This window comes from Rosa rugosa, chromosome 2 (assembly GCF_958449725.1).
Source record: "Rosa rugosa chromosome 2, drRosRugo1.1, whole genome shotgun sequence".
Lineage (NCBI taxonomy): Eukaryota > Viridiplantae > Streptophyta > Magnoliopsida > Rosales > Rosaceae > Rosa > Rosa rugosa.
Window position 1 is genome coordinate 61,197,096 of NC_084821.1, and position 25,627 is coordinate 61,222,722.

Sequence of the window (25,627 nt, forward strand, 5' to 3'; positions counted from 1 at the left end):
CATTTTGCCAGGGAGAGAATGATTGTGTATGGTCGAGCTCCAGTGCCTTTAAGCCTTTTAACTTCATGCGGAGCATCTCATTGGTTGTGAAAGAACGAATATTTGCTTGGTTTTTTGACCAAGTCTTCGTTGTGCCAATGGGGACATTGATATTGTTGCACTGGCAAATATTAATTTTTGATTTCTCTTTGTTTGTTTTTTAATTGTACAGCTAGATTTTCCTTTAAATTTCGTTTATAACCGTCATTAGCGTTCCCAACAAGAATAATACCTAGACTGAATGGCAAGGCAAGAATAATGAGAGATAATTTGGCAAGGCAAGAATAATGAGAGATAATTTGACAGCTTGGAGCCTCGGAATGTCATCTCTGTACAAGTCGGTTTGAGAGAGGTTATTCGTATTTTAATTATCAGAGTGATACTCTTTTTATCTAGCGAATAGTTAACTCAATGTCATTCAAATGTGCTGATAAAACACAATAGGCTTAAGGGTCTTTTAAGCTTGGTTGATTACTCGCATAGGTCAACTTTGTGTAGAATCCACAAAATAATGAATTGTGATCATTGAACTAAAGGAGAAAGTGCACAAAAATGAAGATTCACTATGGATTTCACTATCTTTGCATCAAATTTAATATAAGAAAATGACAGATATTCCATGCTCACAATCCTGCTTTGTGATCATTAGACATCTCATATGCTTAGGTTCTATTGTCTTTTAAATTCATAGACAAAAAGGAATGCAACGTCCCAGTTCTTTATGAAACCAGCTACTACCCATGAAAAACGGTCCAATTCTTTTTGGTTCTTTATAGAAAGAAAAAATTATATTCGTCTGTAGGGTCCAATTATCTAATTCCCTTTTTTCTCAGAAAAATAAAATAAATTCCTGATTTCCCGGATGCCCTGGCAAAGTAAATTGGCTGATGAGGTGCACCAACTCTGTTTTTGACTTGGGCCTTAAGCAACTGATTATTGGGTTAACCTGTAGCAGCATGTGAATTAGATAAGAGATTATGGTCCACTAATTGATCGTCAATCTAGCCGTTTTTGTATACCCACCTCCAATTATGCTGTGTCCACCAACTACACAGCAAAGGTGAAATCCCCATTGATTGAGAGTTTAATACAAATTGAGAGAGCCTGGTGCAATAATAGTTTGATCCTATTACATTGTTTGAGTACCACCTAATAAATCAGTAAAACTCACATCTCCCATAGTTGGGAAGAAACTAATATACAAAATTTCAAGGTAACCCCCCGCTCAATCATCTACCGTTAATCATGGCCAAAGCTGTTGTTCGGTTGTTGTCACCCTCATGGTGTTTCATCAAATGAAGATGAGCTTACCATAGGGCATAAGTAAGCTCACCAGACACCCCAGATGCTAGAATATTCCCACTGTACAAGCATTGATCACGTAATTTGCTATTTCCCCTCATTGGTTTCGGAATAAGCTATTTCCCCCCATTTGGTTTCGGAATATCCACGTATCGACCAGTTGCCCTGCTCAAGCACAACAATGAAAACATCACGCATATTCCAAGGATGCTCATACCGTTAAATTTCACATGTAAAGCTGACGGAGAGCAAGAACAATATAATTGCATAAGAAGAAAACTAAACAAATGGCTTGACAATAAAATAACAATCTAGTAGCATCAAAGTATGTGTTGGAATCACTTTTTTCGGATAGCTATTTGTCTATTTTCTTTAATCTTTTCCTCTTTTTTTCTTTCAGGTGATGATACAAGTTTGACATATAATTGACACAAATGGGATCCAGAAAGCAGGTTCTTGCCCTCACAGAAAAGACTGGAGTAGTTCCCATGTTTCCCCTTTTGATCATAAAACAATATTCAAAATCTACAATCTCAACAGAAGTATTTAGCTAGAAGACTTTTATACCGAAAGAAACTTTGTATTACAAAGTCTTTCTTTTTTGATTGAAAATTAAGGAGTCTTTCAAAATGGTTGCTTCCAACCAAAAAAAAAAAAGTACAACTGGTGTGCTACTATAGATATTTCAAAGCTGGATAACATATAGCAATTATGTTTCATGAGTATAATTCATCCTTGGAATCAAACATGAATCTATAAAACCACAATCTTAACGTTTTACCATACCTATCATATGACAAATAGGCGTCACCTATGGTTCCTGCGACTTTATTCCGTACCTTACGAACACAGACCTGTGAATTGCAGTTTATAAATTAGATAGCAACACTTAGCATCAATCACACCAATTAGGAAAAAAGAAGAAGATAAAATTAGGATCACAATTCACAAGTGATGGCCATGGTTTGTTAAATGCCAGGGGTGGGATTTTATGGGAACAGAGGAAGAATTGAATTGTGTATGTGTAATTGCCCGTGGAAAATTTAGGTATACTCACCTGTACTTGATCAAGGGCCCCAGCCTCTGGATCCCGATTACGATGAATTACAATTCCATTGTCACATTTGTTTATGAAATGTGCACTTCCACTTATATCATAAAGATTAGGAGGACCCCCTACCCAATGGTGCAACTGTTACAAGGTACATAATTAGAGAAATAACATGAAAAAGAAAATTGAGCATGGTCATGGTCAAAGTAGCCCAACCTGTCTGGGATGTGCTACAAACCAAACATGACAAGCATGATGCTGAGCAAACCGTTTGACATTGGTAAGCATCTGACTTACATACTCTGTTTCTGTCCTGTTACAAGTATTGGTAATAATCTCGTTAAGCTAACCATAAAAATTGTTCAAAAAAGAAAATACAGTAGAGTTATGGCATGCAGCTAAAGTAAAAGGAACTTGATGAGCACCATAGTAAGCATGGTAAGAGGTACCTCCTAAATTATGTGAATATGATGGCTATTCCCAATTTCCTATTTCTTTCCCAATTAATCAATAAAGACAAATACCAATGCTTAGCTGTACTTATAATCAATGCAAAACAGTTGGAAAGAGTCCGTATATAAATACAAGATTTGGCTAATCACCAATGCATACAGGTCCATAACTCAATTCTTTGAATGTCCAATGGTTTATACCAGCAAAAATTCCACCAATACTAGGAAGACTGAAGAATAGAGTAAAAACTTTAAAGTATGAAATTCAGCATTATTCCTGGCTTGTTCACGTGTACATATATAAAACAGCAACATATTAGAAAACACAAGACACACAATGTATTGAAAAGACTCACTGGTTTGGTGGACGTTGATGATCAAGCTCGTTGTAAGGATCAATTACAAGTCCACGCACCCCATGCCTAAGTACTGCTGCTCGTGCAAGATCAAGAACCCATTTGATATTTGGAAGGGAATCATCCTCACACCTGTAACATGATAGGAGTAAAATCAAAAGCGCCCCAATATGATCAGAACTCAGAAAAAAGGAATCATAGACTTTTAATCCAGAAGGTAATTTTTTGCATGAAGTCTACAATTTATAATTGATTGGTAAATCAGAGATATAACCTCATGGTTCTCAAAGAAGACCCAATGCATAAACATTCTACGCTCATTCAGTAGTTCTTGTATCATTGCAGCCATTCAAACATGATAGCAATCTCAAAATTTTGTTCTAGTAACCAATAGAGTAAATTCTTCCCAAAAGAAATTAAAAGACTGAACAAAGTTTCTCAACCATAGCACCAAAAGATGTGAATGAAGCCAAATAGAATAGATCAGATCACCAAGCCGTTGCCAAAAAAAATAAATTGTGATTTCATTTTTCACCTTTTCCAGGTCCCTGTCAGCTAATTTCCATTTCTATTTTTATTTGAAGTTCCTCATGGTTACTGTTGTTGTAGACCACGAGGATAACTTGCCCCATGCAAAAGCAGCTGTGGAATTTGGATCTGTAGGTGGACCAAAGGGATTCTAAGAACATGACAGAAAACTAACTAGTCTAGGGATGGCACCTCCCAATTCCTAAGCCCAAAAGTGATGGTTGATAGACGACTAAGCCCAAGATATGAGATAAATCTAGTGCAATTGTTAACCTCTTGATAAGTATGATCACAGTTCAACCTCCCATGCCCTGTTCCAAAAAAAACTACAGTAAGCAAGGATTGGAACTCCATTTGCATGGAAACTGTGTTTACAATTTAATTTCTTTGTCCAATTGTGTTGGCAATTTTTAAAAAGGTGATGACAGTCATTGATTTTATGCTAACACAACTCCTTTGAATCCATGATCTCAAGCTAGCTGCAGCCCATTGAAGACTCCACAAAATTAAGCCAGAGTACAACCGAACTGAAACCAAGCCAAACCATTACTAGTGTTCCACACAGGAAGAGAAGAAAAACAAAAGGTCAGAAAGTAGAAAGTTACTAGATCCAAATGGGTAGATAAATTGCATCGAGTTGTCTTAACAAAAAAAACCCATTTAAAAGTAACTGTGCGGATAATTTTTTAGTTTAAGGAAAGAAGTGTTAAGTAATTTAGATTCTGATAAAGTCGATCTTCCCCAAAATAATAGCTTGGTTTTAACAACAGTGAGATAACAAACTTATGTTGACCCTTCTAATGCTTGCATTGCAATACAGAAGCCCTAACAACAGTACAAACAGCAGAACAATGATACAATCTAGGCTAAATTAGGCACAACTCATGAGGTACATTTTCCAGAACAATAATTGATCATAAAATCATGCAAGGTCCAAAACAGTTGACTTGATACCGCAGCCTACCTTATGAGGTGAAATGTGTCATTTAACCATTGTTTCCCACGCTCAAATTCTTCAACACTCATTCGTTCAGCAGGACCACCATAGCTATAGTCAACCAATGCAAAATTGAAATTGACAATGCATTAGAAAAATAATCTTAAGCTACTGGAAAAGCACCATAGCACCGATTTACACAAATAAAGGCAACTTATAAACTGTGAAAATACTAGAAGATGTAGATTGATGAGTTGCAATAAATGACAAAAAATAATAATAATAAGAATAACAATAATAAAAATTCAAGAAAGAATCACTGTTAGATAATCAATTTGTAACTATCTAGGCAGACCCACCAGGACAGAATATTCATACTATATATATATATATATAAGTCAAATTTATTGACCAAAAGAGAAAATCATCATTTTATAGATCATATGTTCACATCTGCATGCAGAAGTTCTTAATGCTTCACTTGCTTTCGGTTTTTTTAAGGAATTGGATGCTTGGGAATAAAAAAAGCCAGACATTTATATCGGATTAGTTTCGTTTTTGGCCATGCCAAACCTAACCAAAGTGTTTGGTTGGTGTAAAACTGCAAAAACTGATCAGAACTTGTCAGCATGAAGAGAGGTTCTAAATCATTTTTCAGACCTTTGTCATTGAGGACAAAACAGATGACAATTCATGAGATATTTTTTTCTTTCCACCCTTTGTTTATGCTATTTTTTTTGTTTTAAATGTCAGTCCAGCTTTACTCCCAACTTTATTTTTCAAAATGTTGAAGAACATAGTCTAAATAAAAAATAGCTTGCCATATGGGATATGACAAGTCTAATAAACTGAAATAGAATAAACCTCTTGTAACCAATAGCAAGCTGAAAGCATAAGAACTGAAATCAGTAAGTTCTTGGCTCCACTCCTAAACATGCCCTTCTCGGTTAATATTGTCCATTAGTAAAATAGACAACAATCACACCCCTACAACATCTAGAGCAATAACAAAGAATGTTGACAAAAACTCACCGTCCATCAAAGAAAGGCTTCTGTATGTGTTTCTCCAGCAGCTTTCGTGCATGCTCCCTAACCTTTAAATCATTAATGAAAAAGATTGATATGAAAGAGTAACCAAAAAAAAAAAAGCTGCAACTATGACTTGAGAGAATATGGTTAGAAAGAAATGCAATTACACCTAAAATAGCTCGCACAGGAAGACACCCCTAGGTGGTCTAAAGAATAAGCCTCAGACATAATTAGGATCACAAGGTCACAAAACCAGTTCCAATTTTACCTTGTTATCGGACAATGAAGGATACACACTTTATATGCAGGTTAGAAGACAAATTTAGAGTTCTTGGAAAAGGCCACCAGACAAAAAAAATCCAGAATTTCTTACTGTTCTCAATTCAAAAAGTTTTAACATCTTTCAAATTAAAAGCATGTCTAAGCGATTATTTTCTCTACAAATCACATATCCAAATCAGAAGGAATAAGTTCCATATAGGAGAAAACAGAAAGTTCAAATATTTAAATAAGCTTTACCTTGTTTTCCATGGAACAAAGTGCAAATTTCCAACCATATCCTTCATAGAGATTGCACAAGAGAGCATCAATCCACTCACTCTTGCCTGAATTAGGAACTCCTGTTACTATAGTCAACTCACCCGGGACAACCTTAAAATCACAACATAAACATTAGGAACAAAAATATATTATATACATTTAAAATGTATGGGTGTGTGTATTTGTGCGCGCTTTCTACACTAGTCCTCAACTCCTGGCCAGCATAATTTTCAAAATATAAGATAACAAAAGAACAAAAATGTAGTACTGACTATATAAATATATTCTTGACAACTAACGATAATACTAAGAAATATAAAAAGAGTACCCTTTATCAGTTTGCCATCTATTGAGAGAGAGAGAGAGAGAGAGAGAGAGAGAGATTCTGCTTTAGGATTACCGCATCACATAAGACAATTATAAGTATGTTATCTAAGAGGACATCTTCACTTAATTTATCAAATTAAAATATGGTCAGTGCACATTTTTATTTTATAGTTTCATCTGCTTTACAATGACTATGCTTCGGTCATTGGATGCGCACTATGCCTAAATTGTGAAGCACACAAATAATATATTTATGGGCCTGATTTTTGTTATACAGTTGCACAGTCATAAGTTCGAAAAAGATCCTAACTCAGATCTGCAAAGTGTACTTTTACCCACCGGCTACTTCAAAGAAAACAAAAATTAAGAGAAGGAGCAGGGAATCTGTTTAAGTTTGTGTTTTAAAGCTATTGAAAGCATTGATAAATTGTCAAAAGCAATTTCGTTCTCAAAAGGAGATGGAATAACCAAGACAAAATTGTATTTCTAATAAGTATACAAATCAAACTTAAGTTTGTGTTTTAAAGCTAAATTTAAGTCATTTTAACCGACAGAAAAGGCAAATTAAATTAGTAAAACAATAGATCATATGATTTAAGTGCAATAAAGTAAGATTAGCATGTCTTCCAGGAAAAAAAAAAGCGAAGTTTAACAACTGGAGCAAGTTCATCTGATATTTATAAATTCTAATGTAGTCATGTTCTCGTACATTTTAGTATCACCTCAACTTAAACAAGAATTATGTGTCCAGTATTACATATCACTTAGAAATGCATAAGTGTATCCTTACATTGTATAAATCATCCAGATCTCTCCACCCAGTTTTGACACCGCAATCATGTTTATATGTCCGATGGTAATATGCATTAATTTCATCAAAGTAATCTTGAAATCTGAACAATCCACGTATCGGATATAATTCAGCATTCTCAATTACTTCCTTCAATACAGCAGGTCCCAAATACATGAGAACCTGCACAGAAAAATTATGAGGGATGGTAAGGATTGCTACAGTGATCTCAAAGTAAAATATCAAATAATATGTCGGATGGATGTTCAGAAAAAAACATTGACATGGCAATGATAAGATCATTTTCAGTTCCAGAAGAAGATGCATATAATACAAATCTTCGCATAATATGTTTCGCCAGATTTGGATACTTAATCTGTTGCCTCTACAGCATGTTGATTGAGGATTTGTATCATGCATATTAGAGATAATATCACAACTCACAAGAATATGCTATTATGAAACCAGAATTGCACCAGCTTCATATGAATACATATATGTTGGAACATGCACATGTTTGCATATTGAATGTTAGAAACTATTCTAAAATGATCTTCTCTTAATCATTATACTTGTATATCAAACAACAAATTAGAGAAAATAGCCTTAAATGTTCATTTTCCCGCTAAATTCTCACTCAGTTATCAATTTACCCCCTCACAAAAACATTTTGTTCAATTGCACCCTAACTTTCTAATTCTGCCACTGTCCCCCTAACCATCAATTTTGATGATGTCATCCAATTTCTGAATTTCACCATCTATTTCACTTCATCTAAGACTATTTTTGTATTTTACATATTGCCTAGGCCCAACATGTGAGAAAATTGAATAATAAAAAATAAATGTTTGATTCATAAAACTTGAGGCCTTATGTCTTTTTTTTCAGCTTTCCCTTGGAGGTTGACCTTTGGTGAAATGAAATGGACAAAAGTACCTTCTAGTGTAAGGCACATGAGGTCAGCTTAGTGGCAAAATTGGATGAAGCCATCAGAAAATGATAGCTAAGGGGAATAATGACAGAAATTAGAATAGCTAAGGTGCAATTGAACGATTTTATTGTCAGGGGAGAAATTGGCCACTAGAACGAGATAATATTAAACAAAAAATGATATTAAACTAAATCTGCATCAGTATATATGCTATGTCTCGGACCTCGTTTGCATCTTTGAAGTGTTCAACCTGATCATTTTTCTTTGGCCAGCTGACTCGCCAGCATCTGCAGTAACACGGACAGGGGAAAGTCATTTCTACCAAATGCACATGAAGATTGCTTCAACTTAACCAAAAGATGGAGACAATCATAGAAACCTTTCTCTTCCAAGGCGGCGGGCAAGTTCTTCAGCTAGGGCTTGACCAGGCCCATCTCCATCAGTGGCAAGTATAATGCGTGATTCCTATCAAAATCAATTAAAATTAGGAGCCAAATCCATGAACTCCTGTACTGATGTGTTTTAATCCAATAGCAGGAAATGTATTTGCCAACCTTCTTTAAGTACTCTTTGCAGTTCCACAGAAATTGATACTTTGTATCCTAGCTTTACAGAAGAGACAAAGGAGCATCAGATCCAAATAGTATGAAGATAAGAAAAAATAAATTTGTCTAGTGAGTAGATTATTCTCTGCCGTGCCTTAACAAATTATACAAATAATAATATAAACTAATAAAAGTAAAGAAATAGTAAGAAAATAACGCCAAATTTTGGTTGAGAAAAGTCATATTTGAGTTTGCAAGGATATATGGCATGATCACTATCTTTCCAATCTGTGTTTCTTTATGCATATTGGTAATTATTGAGTCAATTACACTAGTGTCCTGTATAGCTCCTTTTTCACCTCTCGATATAATCCCTGGAACTACCATGAGAATATAGGGACCTGACTGAAACAGAACTTTGGGATTTGGTGTATTGGATGATTTGGATTAACAGTAGCCACTGAAACCAGTCCAGTCCAACACAACATGTTAAAATATTCAAGTTATCAAGATCTTTTCATGTATATCCAGTTTTTATGTAACATGGAGGAGGTTCAGAGTTAAACTTGCTTCGGATGATAAAAATCAGGTAAACATCAATATATGTGGAGCAACCCAAACTGCATATCCATTCGTAAATAAGTTACATGAATCAAAGTAAGAAAAGGATATAGAGACACAAACCTGCTCTTCAGGTGGCACATCCTTATCGGGAGGAGAAGCCTTGGGAGGAGCACCATCAGGCACACTCACGCAATTACGATAGCCAGCTTCTTCCATTGCAAGCTTATCCATCTCGCCTTCTACCTAAATTATAAAACAAAGAAAATAGATATAAGGTGGGGCAACAATATTCTTTAAGGCATCATAAACTGACAAGACGATGGAAATCATACAATGATGATATCATTTGTATCCTTTATATCATCCAGCCCGTAAAAAATCCTTTCAGTATCCTTCTCCTGAGATAAAAGCAAAATGAACATGTAAACATCACTGAAACTTGATTCTTCTTAAAGCGAGGAAAGAAAAAAAAAATAAGCCAGACAATATCTTATGTGGATCATATCTAAAAGTTCAAAATCATCCCAACATAGGGGCAATGATATCAGCCCATGTATTGTTATGCTATATGCGTTAGTGTTCATGCGCATATAGGCTCTAGAAAGATATATTGTTACTGCGAAAGAGAAAAATATGTTACGAGGATCATACGAAGAATGACTGCAAATAATACAAGAAGAAAAATATACAACGTATATATAAAGTATCATTTATTGCAAGAACCTGCCAGAACTTCTTGTTGATGTCCCGATACTTGCAACTAATCAGCTTTCCATTCCTCCAATAAGTAAATGCAATAGAAATCTGCATATAAAAATTCAGAAGCAGTTAGGTACCACAGAATACTAGTAACATTAGGTTTAAGAGACAAGGATGGAATATTTGCCTCAGAAGTCAGGACTGAGATAATGATTTTCTCACCTCAGGTCCCCAAGTCTCTTAATTCATATTATAGAGATAATTGAAGCTCAGTCTTTTATTAAAGGGACAGTTAAACTTGAATGCAACTTTCTGCAGTTATATGTCGTAGAGTACACTACATCAGCACTTTTTTTTTTTTTTTGAAATTCATATGCTTTAGATTGAACAAATGAAAGTCAAATATGAATATTTGTAATTAATTAGAATCAATCAATCTTTGCAACGTGACTTATCAGAATTGTAACCATAGGACGTAGCTGGTTCACAATAATGACGCATACAGTACAAATTATGAGAAGAAATGTCATATACACGAAGTGCAAAGCCCCAACCATTATGAATCCTTTGTTCGATCCATGACAAACTTAAGTGAACTGCCTGACATATAGAAAATTTTGTGCCCATTTTCCTTAGGGTATGCATGTATTAGGAAATTTATTGACATATGGAACTTAAAGTCATAATAGATAGCCCCATTAGGTACTATTATTTCATGTTTATCAACAAAACTTCTGATCCCATTTCATCAGTGCACTTCAGTTTTGATGGCTGCATGAAAATGGTGATACTTCTACAGTCTAATAATCCAGATTACTGTACTACTCAGCTATACAGTTGTTCTAGTCATTTAGTATACAAGGCAAAGATCATGAACATCCAAATATAAAGCTGAAAAAGGAAAAATTTGTTTTTTCCCTTTAGCATCATGCACCTGATCTGTTATGGAACAACGCTTTTGCATTACTTTATTCCTCTGTACTGTTTCCCTTGATATTCCTCGCTCCGAAAAAAATGCAAGAACCTGAAACAAGGTAAGATAAATATAAATCCAGGTTGCAGTAAGAAAGAAAACCATAATTTACTGATAATAGTGTCGGTATTAGTGTCACACAAGAAGCAGTCAAACTTCAGAAAATAATAGGTCTTGACCTCCTCACAAAGTGGTTCCAGTCCTAAACTTTCCACTGCGATTTCCCTTTTTGTCTTATCTGTCGTGCTATTCTTTGATTTTTTATAAGAAGACTTGCTTCCTGCAAATGCCTGCAAGAAAAGCGTGCCAGTAGCCCAAGTGACTCTCGCATCAATTGATTTGCAATATATTGCAATACACATTTATTTTGAACAGAACTTGGATACAGAAACCATCATACCATTGTTCTACCTTTCCAATCACATTTTCGGCGATGGCACTGCCAAGTAGCATAACTCCTAGGAAATCAAAAGTGCCAATATAAATAAGACTTGCAATCAGTTAAAAAATAGGAAGAAAACACTAGCAGAAGAGAAGCATACCAATCTTTTTCAATAAAAATGGATAAGCTCTTTTCCTCTGAATCGCCACCTTTGCACTAGCATAAGAGAAGTCAAATCGATTAACACTCAAACTTTCGTTCTTTATTTTACTCAGTTAAAGAAAACAAAATATATATACTGTTCCAAGCCGATCTGTAGCACATCATGTCCACTCCAATTCCCTAAGTTTCTCCACTAGAAAAATCCCAAGAAAATCAAAAATCTCCTTAATCTACTCCCCACTAATTTTTTTCCCCTTTTTTTATGGCCTGTTCCACCTGTAAATGTGTCTCCAGCCCTGAGAAAAGGAAATGCCAAGAAAGATTCCTTTTGTTCTTCTCAAATGCCATGGTTCTATGGCAGAATGGGACAGAGAACTTTTGAAGAGTGGATTGCGGCTGGTCGCGAGGACTTATGAGTGTTAAGTTTTGGATTTCCCTTTTGACATGGGTCATTTCTGAATTGAAAGGTCTCTCTTACCTGGCTATTCCTAAAAATTGGAATTGTATAGGCTTGAACACAGTAAGTAATCGACAGATTAAGCTTTCATATACAAGAAAGTAATAACTTCCCGCTACTCTGAAGAATTACCCTATCCTACATTGTTTGTTTCTGTTCTGTCTACTCAAAATCAACACTGTTTTTTAAACCAATACTTGTTATAACATACCATTGGACAAATTAAGATGACATAAACTTACATTTTCGTATCCGAACCAAGCTAAACTCCAAAAGATTAGCTGATAAAACTATAACATACCATTGGACAAATTAAGTGGCCATACTGCGCTGGTTCGCATATTTCATCATCAATGCCAATCTCCTTCAACTTTTTCGTCAAAGCCTCATATCTCTGCTCATCTGTTATCTCCAAATCAGCTGCACACAATCCACACAACAAAATTAAACAACATCCAAACCACATACTACTGTATTAAGCAAAACTAAATGTAGAGAATTCTCAAGGGCCGTACCTAGTTTTGGGGTTTTGACATTGGCATGTGAGACATAAGAGTACCCATTAGTCCTGAGGCAAAAGGGCCGAGCTTTGGACCTGGGTTTAGGCGGAAATGCAGAGAAAACGAGTCTGTGAGAGTGAAAGGGGTGTGTTTGTGAAGAAGGAGGAGATGGGTTTGTGAAAGGTGTGGACTTTAGTAGCTGCTTGGAACCCATAAGAAGAGCAGTGCTTGAGGATAAGGCTGAAAGCTTATGAAGAGGTCGATGAAGAAGAAGAAGAAGACGCATAGTTCTGCAGAAAAGCAACTGGGTTTTTTGGAAAGAGCTTTATGGTTTCAAGTGGGTCTTCTTCTTCTTGTTGAACTGGGTTCCATGGCTCTTCAAGAAGAGAGAGAAGGGATAGGAGGAGGAGGGGTTTAAGGTCGATTGGTTTATTTGGTTGCGCGCCCCTGTTCTAAAACCTTCACCAAGACCCGGTCCCCAGTTCTCTACCGACAACCCGTACCCGAGCCCAACCCGGAGATTTTTTCTTTTTTCTTTTCTTTTTTGGCAGAAGTGCAAAAGCCCCTCCTACTAATTTGGACAGTTCATATTTTTATATTCTTAGAAATTGCCTCAGTTACTTTTGGTGCAAGTTGTGATGTTAAAGGATTGGTATCCGATTTAGCTTATTTCTCATTTAATTTCTTATGGGATGAAATCTGCTGTCCCAAAAACCCTCTCCCAACACTATTCCCATGTTTTGATTGGCTTAGAATGATTAAAAAAATCATTATCTTAATCTTTCTTTCATTTTCTAATCTTAATGGACCAATCAGAATATGGAAACAGGCTTGGCACATGGTTTTTGGGGACAGCAAATTTCATCCCAATTCTTATGTAACTTGGTTTTACCTCATCTTCTTTTGCGAAATCAAGAAACGACTAGCAATAACAAAAAAATGTCTTTGGTTCATAGGTGTTATTTTCTACTTCAGAGAGACCATGTTCGGTTTGCGGGTGGGAAAGAAAAAATCATCTCAAAGATGCAAATACGAAATATGCTAAAGGATGAGCAAATCCATACACAAATCTGTAAACCATATGGCGCCTAAGTTAAGACTTAAAGAGTGAAAGGATGTGCTGTAGACTGGCAGACAACAGCCTTTTCTTCTTACCATTTGACTGATTCGAGTCCTTGACAAGAAATTGGATAAAGCTTTCCGGATGCAAATTATGATGGGACAGAGCCTATAGATTTTAGGTTTATATAAACCTTAATTGAAGTCTAGACGAATGATGACACCAAACCACGTACTGTAACCAACAAGTATCTTTGCTATATGCCGATGCAGTTGAACGCCTGCATTCTATCACTCTGGAATTGGAAGGAAATAAAGCGAATCTGAAAAAGTTTCCGCAGCAACTCATGAAGCAGATGATCAATCTCCCATTTTTTTATTAAAGAAAAGCTTGACTTTTCTGGTGTGTGATGCTGCGAGTTTTCATATGCACCACAAGTTTGTTTTTCTACAAGTCTAAAACCCAACGAAACCAATTTGAAAAGGTATCCCTGCTTCAAAGACCATGACTTCCCAAGCACTCTCTACCCAATCCAGAATCTTCAAATCTTCAAATACATAAATCAAAATCATCTTTAACTCATCATACTCACAGTAAAAAGCGTAAAAACAGGAGTTGCTGTGATACTCAATTCCAACAAAACAAATTAAGGTTATCATGTAGCAGTTTTATTAATGATAAAAACTGAAATTACTACTGAAACTTTGGAATGAAAAAGCATAAATGCTTTAATTACATAAATTTTGGGTTCTCAAATATCAGGCCTAGGCACAAAGTTATATGCAATTAACACATAATCAGAAAGCCGTGAGACTGGTGTAAGCTTGGTGTACCTCTCAATCAAATATTCCAAAACTAATATATCTCGTCATCAGGGACGTCTGGTGTCAAGAACTTCATTGGATCCTTACTAATTTCCTCATAACTCATTCTTGGTTTTACCTTGTCTGGGACAGGCTCCAGAGGAATAATACTATCTCCGTCAATAACTCCGTCAATTATTCCATATTCTACTGCTTCTATGGGGGACATATAGCGATCTCTGTCAATATCTTTTTCAACTTGTTCGTATGAACGACCAGTTACTTGTGAAATAATTCTTGTGACATTGTCTTTATTGTGCATGACTTCTCGAGCTTGAATTTCTACATCTATAGCCTGGCCACTAGCTCCTCCAAGAGGTTGATGAATCATAACCCGTGTATTTGGCATTGCAAAACGCTTGCCTTTGGTGCCACCACCAAGGATTATTGAAGCTGTAGATGCTGCAATGCCCAGCGCAATCGTGGAGACATCAGCCCTCACAAGCTGAACGACGTCGTATATAGCCATTGTGGCACTGACATAACAGAAAAAGGCAAGTCAGAAATCAACAAGATCATGAAGCATATACAGCAGACAATGTTTAAGATGAAACTAATTAAGCAAGATCTTTAGTCACTTCGTTACAGGTTCATGAGTTCACCCAATGCAATCAAATTAATTTTGCATTCAGTGATTCCAGTGAGTGAGTCACCCAGTTGTGCATGCGTGTGAACAAACCCATTCATCTGTTAAGCACATAAATTTTAAGGTCGTGCTAAATGCAAACAGCACCATCATAGCATAGTCATCATCCATCCCAACTTTAGATGTCACCCTTCACCAACTTTTTCTCTCTACATTCCAACTGAGGTGGACTACAACTGCTAAACTATTCTGAACTGTAAGTCCCAAGGGTAATACAAATCCGACAAGGTATACCATATTTGATTAAGCTTCAGTCTTACGCATCTAATAAAAGATAAGAAGCCATCCAAACTATTGGATCATTACTTTCAACACAATTGCATCACCTTACATCGGACATCTTAGGTTACTTCTCTTCTAGTGATGAATGACAAGGACAATGAATAACATAGAGTTATGTGCACTAAATTCATGTGTATTTATACAAATAACTTTGACCGTTAACAGGCAACTGGGAACAGGAAGAGCTAGCGTGGGATGGTAAAGTGTGTCATTGCCACACTTCCCTGACTTATTAGAACCCTGCTTATGCCAACATCAAACTCAACTGTTCTTCCTAGTCTCACCCCCATATAAGCGCCTTACTCTATTCTCATAAAACAAACAACTAGCACCACACCTTCAAGTCTTCATTACACATGAACAACACTATCTCAGTAGTCCTTTTTATCAAACATTTCAACACACCCAGTGAAGAAACTAGTACACCAATTAGTAACAATCAATAACTCATGATGTCAAAATCAACGTCCACCCCCCAAATGAAACTAGTCCTTTTTACCACTCAGAACTGCAGCTAAGTCTAAAAAAAGCTAACATTTTTATCTATATTCAAACAACAAGACACAAAATTGAAAGAAACCCAGATGCGAAAAGAGCATGTAGAACCTGAGAGAGCCACCAGTGGAGTTAATGAAGAGCTTGATATCCTTCTTGGGGTCCTGAGCATCCAACAAAAGCAACTGGCTGATAATAGCGTCAGCCACAAAGTCATCAATACTACTACCCAAAAAGACAATCCTCTCCCTGAGCAGGAGCCCCATGGCGTCGCCCTCGGCGCCTCTCATGGCCGTAGCCGGCGTCTGAGGCGCGGAGTTGAGAAGCAGCGAAGGGTTGGCTGACTGGGGCTTGGAAGAGGCGAAAGAGGGTTTTGGGGTTTGGAGAGAGACGGATTTGATGGTTGGGAGTCGTGAAGATGAAGAAGTGGGGAAGTAGGAGATGGGTTTTGGGGCGAAGGAGTGGGAGAGCTTGGGAGTCGAGGAGAATAGAGGGGATGAGATTGAGAGAACGTCCATGGTTGCAGAGATGGGTAGTGTGTCTAAGAGAGCAGCTGAGATTTTGATAGAAGAAACAGTGAAATGAGGGCAGGTATAGAGGTTACAGACCAATTGGGCCTAAAATATCTATCTTTTAAGAGCAAGTCCACCGGTTTCTTCTTGACCAGCCTCCACCTAGATTTGGTGAGGTGGTGACCTTCAAAGTTCAAACACCAAAACCATCCTTCCACCGGGCCTTCCTTGACCAGCCAAAACATGGTTTTTCATGACCTAGTTGAAGAAATAGGGCAAGGCCTTGACAAAATCCTGACCCAAGCGAAGAAGTCTGCCAGCTCGGCCCATCAAGGATCGTGGCTGACGTAAGCGGAAGGGGTAGGGAGCATGACGCGATGAAGACGCGCGTGATGGCCATTCTTTTGTCACGTAGCGCCAAACGCCTTCTGCATCGCGGCTTTGTCGCGTAGCGACAATCAATGGGACAGAGAAGGGAACATGGCAAAGAGTTGTTGGCTTGTTTGGATTTTCGAAACCAACGGTCAAATAATCTGGGTCGTTGGTTTCAATTAAGATGGAGATCCGACGGCAAGCAATTAACAAACGGTAACAAAAAAAAATTCTTTAAAAAAACCCTAAAAATTCTCTATAAATACCTACCATTTATTTTACATCTCACACCCAAAAAATTATATTTCATAGTTACACAAAGGTGTTCTTCCTCCACTTCCTATAGCTCTCATCTTCCAAATTTTTTTATATCCAATATAGCCGAACAAAGGGGAAACACACGTCCAGTGGCCGGATAAGAGGGAGATCAAAGTGAAGATGAAAATGCGGAATCCAGGAGGAGATGGACAAATGAGGAAGATGTTCAATTGTGCAAGTCTTGGAAATATGTAAGCCAAAATCCGGCTTTGGGCAAAGATCGAAAAAAAACCGAGTTATGGAGGGGCATGAAGCAACACTTTGCCGCAAATTGGAGTGGAAATGGCCGATCAAGAAATTACAATTTTGCAATAAACAAATTTAAAAAAATTTCAATGAACAGTAACTGACTGGTCAAGAAATAGGACGGGTGGAAACTCAATGTCACGCCCCTGATTTTTTAACACAATTAAAAATCGATATATAACCCCATAATTATATATGCGTGAACGTTCAGTCATCAATACAAATACATGGAAACCTTTTTCCTTTTTAAACCAAGTACATACTGATGCCCTGAACCCTCAAAGTTAATATACACTCACTCCACATAGTTATATATTACATAAGCTTACGAATTAAATTGTCAACAACAAAATAAAACGTAAATGCTCCTCAGAGCTCACTACAAGCGGAAGTCTTTATAACGGTAAAGTCACAAAATTGGCTTCCTACCGTAATGTTACCAGCACGCCACCTCAGGTTCAGCCACGATTACCCTAACCTGCAGGATTAACCCCTACACCGTTTGAATGGTGCACCGGGTTGTCACACAACAAACCCGGTAAGCTTTTGCAAGCCCGTATGAGTAACTCAAAACAACTCACACAAAATCACGGGATAAAAGCCCGCACAACTCACGTCAAACACGAGGAAAACCTTTCGACTCGAGAATAAGGAAAACATACCATGCTTCCCAAAACAATACTCTTTTCCCAAAAGGAAATCACAAAAGTCACAACGTGGCAAAATCATATAAATCGTTAACCTAACAATTCAAATATGATTAATCGATCCAACCTGGATAAAACACATCAAATCGGTCCAACCTGGACAAAACACATCAACTCGGTCCAACCTGGACAAAACACATAATTGGTCCAACCTGGACAAAACACATAATCGGTCCAACCTGGACAAAACACATACGCACATCAATCATACATATCGTTAACCTAACAAATAGCATATGATTCTTTTAGTTCAACCTGGACAAAATACGTACCCAGTAATCGTAAGTAACCTACTTAGATCCATGAGGTACCATGGCAGACAGACTACAGCTCTAACTGAATATATCGTAACCTGTCACCTCGGCCAAGGTTCAACCTTACGATATACATTGCCTGAGGATGCAACCTGCAACCCCGGATCCTTAGGTCAACCTAACCTTCAGACCAAAACATTAAACGAGTCGCACCGAACCCCAAATGTCAAATCAAATCAAACAGAGAAATCACAACCTGTGACTCTCACATCCTCAGACCACCGGTCGTTGGATCAAAACATTAAATCAAATCAAAATGAGAAATCACAACCTGTGACTCTCACATCCTCAGACCACCGGTCGTCGGATCAAAACATTAAATCAAATCAAAAGGAGAAATCACAACCTGTGACTCTCACATCCTCAGACCACCGGTCGTCGGATCAAAACATTAAATCAAATCAAAAGGAGAAATCACAACCTGTGACTCTCACATCCTCAGACACTTTTCAAAACAATAGAAATACAATTTCCCACCATTTGTTTTCCGAAAAGCCACAACCCAAAACAATAAAACGCATCAATTCATGCATATTGTTTTCATAAATCCACAACCCACCAAAACATATATATTTCACGTAAATATATATATACGTAGTCATTCACTCAGGAATACCACTAATATCAACTATAGTTCATTTCGAAAGCTAATCAAAATCAACCAATTAAATCCGTTCATAATTGAACCTTGTGAGATTACTCACCTCGAAACTCCCGCTGCGTCTTCAATACAGAACAAAGCAGCCAAACCACAAAACAACCGTCCAAGAATACTTCCCAAGTACCAAATCACATACAGTTTCAACTTAGTAACGATTCACAAACGATTTAAGTTCGAAACCCCTATTTTAAACTAAAATCCCCAAAGTGGCGCCAATCGAGGCGAAACCACATTCGAGACCTCCCAAAGTCTCCGGAATACATCCACGATCGATACGTCCCAACCACAAGTCGATCGGACGCTCGGATCCTCACGGATCGAATAAATCAACCGGTATGAAACCGTAAAAATCATAACAATTTCATACGAACTACAAAATATGCGTATTTTATATCAAAACGCTCGTATCGACGAGTAGAAGACATATAATACCAGAAACAATCCCATACATGGCCGGAACGCCGCCACAGGCAGTGGCGCACCGTCGCCGGCCAAAACTCAATATTTCACAAAACTCCCAACATCAAAGTTCTTCATAACTAGCTCGAAGTCAGAAAACAAGCATAAAGGGTCGAAAACTACCTCACAAGCCGTGAACAGTAATCCAATCTGAGTTTATCTAAGTTTTACGTGAATCGATCCAAACAACCACCAAGGATCGATCAAGGAGGCTGCTCTGAGCTCTCCAAGCTCAACTTGAAGCCCCGCCGACGTCGGAGATCGGAGAACCGATCGGGTCCGAAAACACCCAACTGCGCCGCCTTCTACCGCCGCTACCACCGTAAATCGGTGCTAGATTACACCACAGGGACGACCAGACGGAGGAGACGATCCTATCTGGAAAGTTTCGTCGCCGGAGACCGCCGCAGTTCGCCGGAAAAGCCGGGTCGGGTCGGCCGGGTCCGGGTCGGGTCAGTCGGATAATTTCGTTTCTGAAGGTGCAGCCGAGAGAGAAGAGAGAGAAGGGATGTCAGTTTCCGGAAATGGAAACCAAATGAAAATAGTAAATTTCCCATTCGGGAAACTTCTATTTATACCAAAATGGAAATTCCTTCCAATGGCCATAACTTTCTCATACGAACTCCGATTATCGCGTTCCACATGCCCACGAACTCGTATCGACGCGCTCTACAACTTTGTGAAGGAAGTTTTCAGAGAATCCCAACGAATAAAAAGTCAAACTTCACACGACCCCCTAAAGTCATACTTTCCGAATAAAAATTCATCCGAAACACTTCCGCTCCATCCACGAGCCACGAAACCGTCCAATAACCACAAATTAGATTCCGGAAAATCCTCGGAAAATAAATACGAATTTCTGGGGCGTCACACTCATGTCCAATGGCAGTGAACAGTTTCTTGACCGGTTGACCCAGTGACCCAATGACCTTGACATTTACCCCCAACGGGTGAACTTACTCTAACCGGGAAGTTGGACCTCTGCAAAGGGACACAAACATAACCATGGAGGGGTTTTAGCTTTGGTTTAATCACTTAGGCCTCGTTTGGTTCGCTGAAAAGAAAGTGATTCTTTTGTCTTTCTCATGGAAAAAAAAAATTCAAAGAACTTTCAATTCCAATGTTTTGTAATATAAGAAAAGTTATCAGAAAAGTTGTTAAAAAGTTTATAATTAATCCAATAAAACAATGTGTTGTGAATAATAAATGCAAGAAAAGAATGGGGAAAGTGATTTCTTTGGAGTATGGAAGTAACCATTTCCCCCCTATTTTCCTTTGCTTCAGGAAAGTATTTTCTTTCCTTTTGCATCCCAAACGCAAGAACGGAACAACTTTCCTTTCCCAATGCTTACTCTCTGCGAACTAAACGAGGCTTTAATGTAACCCAATTCAAAAAAAAAAAAAAAAATCACTTAATTTAACCTTTGAAGTGACGGTTTGGCTTAGTTTTAGTTCGTTCGAGCTCAATTTGTTAATGAAACAACTTATGTTCGAGCTAATATAGTATGCTCCGCTCATAGAGCTTATAGATAGCTCGCATCTAGTTATGAGAACTCAAATTGAGCTTAAACTCGGCTTAACCCATCGAAGATTTGCTCCTTTAATAAAATTAAATTTTAAATATTTATAAAATAAATATTCATTAACCAAATTCGAAACAAGTTATGTTCGAGCTATATAGTATGCTCCGCTCGTAGAGCTCATAAACAGCTCGTATCTAGTTATAAAAACTCAAATTGAGCTTAAACTCAGCTTAACTCGTCAAAGATTTGCTCATTTAATATAGCTAAATTTTATATATTTATTTTATAATTTTCATAAACCACATTCTTATATAATTATTCTGTATAACATTGATAAAATAAGACATTGTAATCTTATCCCATAATGAGAAAAAAATTTCTTAATAAAAATGTTTTGTCACTTGAATCATTTAGACCCATACCATAAAATAAAGGGTTAATTACAGTTTATCCCCCTGAGGTTTGGGGGTGTCATCATTTCACCCCCTCTACTTTTAATTTTGACTTTTTACCCCCTAAACTTTCCAATTTCAATCAGCCGTGTCCAATTTCTCCTATTCCGTCCAAATTGGACGTTAAGTCTGACCCTTGAGGGCTAAAATGGTCATTTCAACATAAAAAAATAAAAATAAAATAAATTTTTTTTTTTTTTTCTGTTTTTTTTTTTTTAAGAGTATTTTTTTTTTTTTGGTCTTCAACCTATACACCACAAGTTTTTTTAGGGGAAAGACGACAGACTATATTAAATGATAACAGAAGGTTACATGGAGCGATGCAAAAGCATCGAAATGAAATAGGAAAGCATAACGAGATGCACAGACGCATCTAAAATAAAGAAAGAACAATAAAGGATAAGAAGATGCACAGACGCATCTAGAATGAAAGGTAACCAGGATGTGACTTGATGTCGAACGACATCGCTGCACTGCATATGTCACAAGAGCAGTGTAAATGTAATAGTAACCGTAACAGTAACCGTAACCGGTGATATGATCACCTAAGAGAGGTGATTCGCCCACCAGGAGTTCGAAAGTAACCGAGGGTGTCAAAAACTCGAAAATTAGCAAACGAACTCCTAAGAACCAGAACCAATAATAGGTTTATACACCACAAGTTATAATAGGTTTATAAAAACAAAAAAAAATACTCTAGGTGGTTGAAAGCCGCTCGTTGGTCTACGATATTTGTGATATATCTCCGATAAAGTAAATAATTTTAGGATATATCCCAAATAAAGTGAAGAAATATTTGTAAAAAATAATTTTACACTTTATCTGTAAATAAATATCTATATATCCCCAATAAAGTGAAGAAATATTTGTGTAAAATCATTTTTGATCTACATATTTGTGATATATCTCCAATAAATTGAAGAATTTTAGGATATATCCCCAATAAAGTGAAGAAATATTTGTACATCCCCAATAAAATGAAGAAATATCTGTGTAAAATCATTTTTATGATTATATACAAGTGGTATTAATAAATCCAACCAAGTTTAAGCTTGAGGTCGTCAAGAAAACAAATCAAGGTAAGATCAAATACCACTATTGAAACTCGACCAAAAACAAACCAAATTTGAATATCTCATCGGTGTGTCTCGACTCATTTACTCTCTGTTGAGTTTTTGGCCAGATTCTTGATGTTTCCTGGAAAATAGCGGGATTTATCACAATAAGTAAAGTTCAGAAAGCTAATCATTACAATTTAGGATTGTACGCTCTGCTCATGGTTGGGTAGCAAAAGAGAATATTCAAATGGTCTTGTTAAGGGATCTGGCTCTCGAAAGTGTTGAATGTGTGAATTTACTTCAACTTCATAAAATATGAACTCTCTGTCCAATCTAAGGGTCTTGACAATTGACACATCACTCTTCTATCATTTTTTAATTTTTTGTCTAAACCCTAATTAACTTGCTGTCAACTCTAGAAAAAAAAAATTGAGGATTTCTCGTCAGTATTTCTCCTCTATGTCAAGTTCCTTCTTTTTTTTAATGCAAGGGGCGTCAGTCCATTGATAGTAAAGTAGGAAACATTACAAGATATGACTCATCCAGACTCCGGGCAACTACAGAAGAGAGCCATGAATGAGAAATCTAAGATAAGCCCTAGACTGATCAAACATAATGTAACCATGAGATGAAGCTCAAGTGATGTAGAAAACCAGTTTCGACACATACTAGGATAGTCTCTGACGAACAATCAAGAAACCATCCCAATTTATTCATGTTCCCAAAGAAGCTACCCTACTCTAGGGCACTCATGAGAGTGCATTCCTCCATCTCAGGACCTTTACCAGAAGACCAGTTATCCTCCCCAACAGAAAGGGATACTGTTGCTATAGCCAAACCCGAGCTATCCTCTCCAGAGGACAAGAGAAGCTTTGCAGCCTTGAAACTTATCTTGCGGCGAGGTTTGGGACCCTCAGATATCAGCTTTTTAGGTTTCAAACCCAAAGGTTTGGGATTATTCTTGCGACCAGGTGGGCGTCCAAGCTTTGTTGTCTTGGCAGGAGAAACTAAAATGACTCGATTGCTACTCTTCAAAGAAAGTTTAGGTTCAAAGTCTAGGGCAACAGACTTAACTGGAGGGGCAACATTTGCTGCCTTCTTACTCTTAGTGTATTGCACTAGGGTCATTGAGGTCGTTCTCTTCTTCCCACTGGGTTCCATGGCAGGTAACGTGACTGGAATCAGAATCTTACCCAACTGCGCAGCTAAAGTCGAGGCCGAGATGCCTGGGAAGGAGCCTGAAATCGACTTGGGCATTGAAGCAAACATATTCGGTGCTAAGGACTAAGCTAGCACCTCCGCAAGGCTCGGAGCCGGTTGGTTGGGAGCCTTAGCCAAGTTAGGGTGAGGGTTAGCTCCAACAGTGACCTGCACTGCTTCTGGAGGTCCAGCACAACCCGACCTAGGATGTTCCATCAAAACCCTACAAGCCTTTCATACCTGAATCTTACGGTTGCATATGCTCCTGATGTGAAATCAAAGGTGGAGGGAGGGAACAGCTATTTCACCTATGACGACAGAGCATGATGGATCCAAACTTGTGTGCCGTTGTACCCTTTCTAATCCCTAGCTTTTCCAGATGCACAATCTCCCCTACAATGACTCCAATGAGTGTCACTGACCCTTCAGTAACAAGGGCCGGTGGTAAACCCATGTCCTCGACCCAAACAGGGATGAAGGAGTTCGGCACCTGCGCCACATCATGTAGCCCATCGAATCCCGACATAGCCAAAGCCCACTTTCCGAAGAACCAAGGCCCGCCCTCGACGATCCTCTGGATTGGAGAACTGGAAAACAAAGCGATCCTTATTTGCACAAGCAGAGAGGCGGTTCCCAAGTCCCCAAAGAGAGGTCATGGTTCCCAAGAAGTGTGAGCCCCGAGAAAAATTTAAGGAATTAAGGGGGGTGTATTCATTTAAGAGTCTATAAGATTTTTTTGTATTTTGAAAGTCTATGGGTATTCAATTGGGATTTTAAATAATCCTTTAAAATCTTGATGTATTCAATTAAGATTTAGAATTATCCATTCAAATCTGCAGATATTCAAAAGTATACGGATTTTTAAGGATTTCATTAAATGCTGGATTTTGGAGGATTTTATAGTGCTTTTTATACATATCAAAACTAAAAAACAATCCAACCACTTCCCAAGAGATTTTGATGGATTCTTTCCCACTCAAAAAATGAAGAAGCTATTCACAAAAAAAAAAAAAAAAACAGCTCTCAATAGGTGACACTCATCCATTTTGTCTTAGACCTATCTTCCCACTATCATCCTCTGCCTCTGCTTTCATCTAATTTTTTTTTTTTAATATTTCTAGCTAATTAAGCTCACTTTCAATGGTATTGTTAAGATGATACATACACACATGTTTCTTTTGTAAATTAGATATGAAATAAATTATGTCATTAGTTTATTACTTTATTTTTTGTGTAACATTTTGGCTGATTAGTTTTCTCTTATTATTCATATATCATTATACACAACATAAAGAATGGTACATTGCCACACACACACACACACTATTTTGTCATTGATATAACATTATAGTTGGATCCATACATCCATTGCTTTTAAAGAAAAAAAAATTAACCTACCAAAAATATCATAAGGACTTGTAAAATCAAAACAAATACCAGTAAATCAATCTATTAGAATCAATCAGAGTCCATATAGAATTTAAACAATCCGTGGATTAAGTAAATCCATGGATTATAAAAATTCAAACAAAATCTTTTAAAATCTGAATTGAATACACCCCCCTAAGATGAGATTAATTTTTTATTTTTCGATAAGTGATAACGACACTCGGGGAATTTTTCGGAAAGTTTTATAGAAGTGAATCTTCAATTTGTTGACTCGAGTGTAGCGTACGCGTCACGACGAGTTTGTGGTAATTTTCATGAAATTTTCCGGACGTCAAAACTATTAGTTACAAAATTTGAAAGTCGGGAATTGAGAATTTATTTTTCAAGTAAAGGATTTAATTTCGATGCGATCTAGGCCGTTGGTTTCACGCTGCTTCATCCTTGCCTTCAATCTGAGTTTATAAATTACTGAGGTCAGATCAATATTCAATAGGTCGTGAAGGCTC

General features: G+C 37.3%; 2 protein-coding genes across 2 annotated transcripts; both read right to left on the reverse strand.

Moving 5' to 3' along the window:
- Positions 1-1,032: 1,032 nt before the first annotated feature.
- On the reverse strand, positions 1,033-12,995 carry LOC133729053 (twinkle homolog protein, chloroplastic/mitochondrial). The gene is made up of 21 exons (XM_062156531.1): positions 12,580-12,995; positions 12,366-12,484; positions 11,606-11,661; positions 11,464-11,521; positions 11,243-11,353; positions 11,025-11,114; positions 10,115-10,195; positions 9,724-9,789; positions 9,512-9,634; positions 8,837-8,884; positions 8,662-8,747; positions 8,506-8,569; positions 7,352-7,534; positions 6,214-6,345; positions 5,698-5,759; positions 4,693-4,776; positions 3,201-3,332; positions 2,609-2,705; positions 2,399-2,533; positions 2,128-2,195; positions 1,033-1,506 (listed from the first exon to the last, which is right to left on the reverse strand). The coding sequence occupies exons 1-21, from the start codon at positions 12,848-12,850 to the stop codon at positions 1,458-1,460; spliced, it is 2,115 nt and encodes a 704-aa protein (XP_062012515.1). The 5' UTR covers positions 12,851-12,995; the 3' UTR covers positions 1,033-1,457.
- Positions 12,996-14,222: 1,227 nt separating this feature from the next.
- Positions 14,223-16,509, reverse strand: LOC133729054 (ATP-dependent Clp protease proteolytic subunit 4, chloroplastic). Its single transcript, XM_062156532.1, has 2 exons — positions 16,022-16,509; positions 14,223-14,963 (listed from the first exon to the last, which is right to left on the reverse strand). Exons 1-2 carry the CDS (start codon positions 16,426-16,428, stop codon positions 14,480-14,482), a joined length of 891 nt encoding a protein of 296 aa, XP_062012516.1. The 5' UTR covers positions 16,429-16,509; the 3' UTR covers positions 14,223-14,479.
- Between the last annotated feature and the right edge of the window lie 9,118 nt (positions 16,510-25,627).

Bases quoted from the DNA above. Each gene is read 5' to 3' on its own strand.
- LOC133729053 (XM_062156531.1), bottom strand. From the start codon at position 12,850: ATGCGTCTTCTTCTTCTTCTTCATCGACCTCTTCATAAGCTTTCAGCC. The intron at 6,346-7,351 runs GTAAGGATACAC...TGTGATTTTAAG, and splicing joins ATCTGGATGATTTATACAAT to GTTGTCCCGGGTGAGTTGAC. The intron at 1,507-2,127 runs GTATGGTAAAAC...GTGCTTGAGCAG, and splicing joins GCCTATTTGTCATATGATAG to GGCAACTGGTCGATACGTGG.
- LOC133729054 (XM_062156532.1), bottom strand. From the start codon at position 16,428: ATGGACGTTCTCTCAATCTCATCCCCTCTATTCTCCTCGACTCCCAAG. The intron at 14,964-16,021 runs GTTCTACATGCT...CTGTTATGTCAG, and splicing joins TCCACTGGTGGCTCTCTCAG to TGCCACAATGGCTATATACG.